This window comes from Vitis vinifera, chromosome 1 (genome assembly GCF_030704535.1).
Source record: "Vitis vinifera cultivar Pinot Noir 40024 chromosome 1, ASM3070453v1".
Classification (NCBI taxonomy): Eukaryota; Viridiplantae; Streptophyta; class Magnoliopsida; order Vitales; family Vitaceae; genus Vitis; species Vitis vinifera.
The window spans coordinates 5,781,469-5,785,094 of NC_081805.1; the positions used below are offsets into that span (position 1 = coordinate 5,781,469).

The window sequence follows — 3,626 nt, forward strand, 5'->3', positions numbered from 1 at the left end:
TGGAGAAATGAGAAACTGTCCAGTCATCCATGTGGAGCACACACATTTGATCCCTATCTTGGATTTGCTGTATAGCTGGATTCTCAGCATCCTATTCTCTCCCCAAAGCTTTGTTGCGGCACTTTTTTGTCTGCCACATTCACGTGAAAACATAAACAACACATTGTTGCCACAACGCAAGGAGGAGAGGACCCAGGAAAACAACCACCGTAAGACCAGACGAAACTGGACGTCATCACAGATCCGACAGTGTTTCCGACAAAGCTCTTAATCTGCTACCGTCCAAAAAAGTAGAAAAAAAAGAAAAGAAAAGAAAGCAATTGCCCATGCTAATCAAGTGAGAAACAAGCCATCAAGACTAAGACCCCAAGATAATCAACACCAATGAATACATACATCTGACAAGAAAACATTAAAAAATTAAAACTTTATTATAATGAAGAATATTCAATTCAACCATTAAGATACAAAAATTCCACCAAAGTTATATCTTATAACAATAGAACCAATCAGAGCTCTCCGGATAAATACAAGGATCGAATATCACCCATCTTCCCTGCCAATATTGCTACCACTTATGCTGTACACCACAAGGATTTAGTCTTTACCCAGACAATGTGAGGTTCCTTCTCCAGCCATCCCAACTAAACTCAAAAAGGCAGGCTACTGAGGAATGAGTTTTCTTCATTAAATTATAATTTATAGATTATTTTAGCTGTAGTTTATCATAATAATACTTTATAAAAGAAAAAAAATTGAAAATAGATAGAGAAAAGTTTGAGGGGAAACAAAGAACGTTCGACCCATTAAAAGAGAGGGGACCTTCTAGGAATGCCTTTCCTTTTGTGCAATTGCTTCTTTGGTTTCAATGCTGAACTTGTCTGGGTTTCAATCTCCATAGGTGAGTCAGCCAAAGAGGAGGACAATTCTTTTTCTTTCAAATTTACTTCCATGTCGACGCTTTCCTTCAAAGACAGGTGAGCAAATTCCTGAACTGGGTAAGGGACAACCTTGCTGTTGTGGTCTTTAAACTTCTCTGCAAATATTAAAACCTGAAATGTACACAATTACTGGAACGGTTAGAACTTCTAGATTCAACAAATTAGACTGCCATAGTAACAGTTGAATGGAGTTTGGCACACACTGTTTTGTGTATTACCTTGCATGCTATTGAGCAGAAGCGATTAGGGAGATCTTGTATATATCTCCCACAAGCTTCACATGATGCACCTCCTTTTGGTTTAGATGCTTTACAATCCTTGGATTGAGGACGAGGATTCAGATGAACAGCTTTTTCACCATTGATTTTATATGTCTGCTAAATCAGATCTATCAGTTAGTACAAGTCCTTAGTCAAAAAGCCAGTAGTAAAAGATAAAAATTGAAGTCATTAATGAAAAAATAGATGAACATGGCCATTAATAGAAGAACAATCATTGGAACTGGTGAGATCAAATACACCAAATCAGCATAAATTTAATGAATTCAACTTCGAAGCAATAAACCAATAAAAATTGAATATGAACTAAATTGTATGATTAATTCATTACTTAAAACACAAATAAATAATTACTAATGAAAGAAGCCCTGATAATTAATTGGAGAACAATAATTAGAAATATTTAGATGAAAATGCACCAATTAAACCATGAAGTTATTGAGTTCAACATCTAATTAACAACCAGGTCCAGTGGAACCAAAATGCATGGTCTATGGATTCAGTAGTTCAAAAAAGTAATCGAGAAATTAGCTATGGAGGTCACATGAGGAATGTATGATTAATTTGGTCACTAATATAAGAAAAAAGCCATAAAAACATGATGAAATAGTTTTAATAAAAGATTGATTTTATCATTATGCAAGCCAGATAATCAAATGAATTTGCACAAATTTTTAGTTTAGCATCTAAGACATTCACAATAAATCAACATAAAACCTAGACGGACCTAATAGATCAAAACAAACTAGAAGAAGTATTCTCAACTAATTTGATGATAACCAAAGAAAGGAGATATTAAATAGAAATTAATCTGAATTTCGTTCGGTATCATATTATGATAAAATATGCGTTCAGAGAAAATCAAAAGAACTTCAAAAATATTCAAATTCTATAACTCATCAAATGAGATGACAATATCTGACCATTTCATGAACACAACAAAAGAAAAGCCATCAATTCACAATTAGACTGAAAATTACGCTTCATAATTGAAAAAATAACCTGAATTTTAGAACAATCAAGATGCTGCTGCATGTCTTGAAGACGAACCACATCATGATAGACATATTTGCAGATCTTAAGGCGCCGATGGAGGCAATGCCCAGAAGAAGTAACACAGTGCTTACAGAAGCAAAGATTACAGTCAATGCAAAACACATTTTTTTCACTTTTCCGGAGATCACGGTGATCGCCGCATGTATCGAAGAACTTGCTATGAAGAAGTGTGCTCAGCCAATCTGCTTTATTCTTTAAAAGGATTCTGCATCCAACCTACAATACCAATTCACAAAACATAAAATAAAATTCAAAGCGTTTAAACACAAATAAATATAGAAAATCAAGAAACCGCAATAAAACCAGTGAATTGAAGTTGAAACGATGAAGAATTCAAGCAACAATCTTGGTTCGTTGCCGAGAAAAGCGGAGAAAACATTCAACTCAGTCTCATACAACAATTTGACTCAGCTGAATTCCAAATTCTCCATTTTCAATGGCTTATTGAACCGAACAACCTAGAAAATAATATTAAATTTGAATTTTCTTTCAACCGTTTTCTAAGCAACCAGACCGATTGAATTCAGAAAAATGAAACTCTCACCATTTTTAAATCTTCAAAGTTTTTGCAATTCTAGTGATTGATAAAGGAAAAACAGCCACAGAGGCACATGGAAATCAATGGCGGCGACTCGCTGAAGAGGAGGAAGAGAACGAAAATAGGAAAAGATTAAAAGAATCAATAAAATAATTAAAAGCGAGTGAAAATGGAAAGAGAGATCTCTCAATATTTCTTTCACGCATGTACTCTGCCCTAGGCGGGAAGGTGTAAACGCATCGCAGCCGTTAAATCCTGACTGACGGGCGGACTGATCGAGGAAGTGCTGACCGTCGATCTCATTACGGGCCCCGTTGAGAAACCTAGGCTCTCGATGAATGACACGTGGTCATCATGGGCCACCTAGATTTCCCGCCAACTTCAGCCAGACTTTCGTGGCCTCAGGAGTCCGTCAGTGAGTGGGCCAGCCGCCGTTCCGCATCTCCCTCAGCGTTTTTAATGTGATGCAATATCATCAGTTACTCCTCTTCTATTTCTGTATTATTATTATTATTATAATATTATGTATGACAACAATTACCAATTTTATTTATTTATATACTCAATAAATTCGTCTATAATAATTAATTACTTCCTTACTTTCTTTCTTCTTCTTTTTTCTTTAAAAAAAAAAAATTAATTAATAGATATTATCTGTCTCCCGTAATAAGAATTTAAAATAACAGATGAGATAATAGGGATAGGGTTCCATCACATCTGGGGTTGACATCAAATTAGAATTTGAAAAAGATCCGTTAAGAGTTTTCCCTATTTAATTTACCCTTCATGAAAATGAAAAACAATTATCCGACT

General features: G+C 35.0%; 1 protein-coding gene across 1 annotated transcript; it reads right to left on the reverse strand.

Annotated features, from left to right (window-relative positions):
- Positions 1-414: 414 nt before the first annotated feature.
- Positions 415-3,265, reverse strand: LOC100247341 (protein RGF1 INDUCIBLE TRANSCRIPTION FACTOR 1). Its single transcript, XM_059739200.1, has 5 exons — positions 2,820-3,265; positions 2,222-2,491; positions 1,160-1,315; positions 823-1,052; positions 415-644 (listed from the first exon to the last, which is right to left on the reverse strand). The coding sequence occupies exons 1-5, from the start codon at positions 2,820-2,822 to the stop codon at positions 605-607; spliced, it is 699 nt and encodes a 232-aa protein (XP_059595183.1). The 5' UTR covers positions 2,823-3,265; the 3' UTR covers positions 415-604.
- Positions 3,266-3,626: the final 361 nt, after the last annotated feature.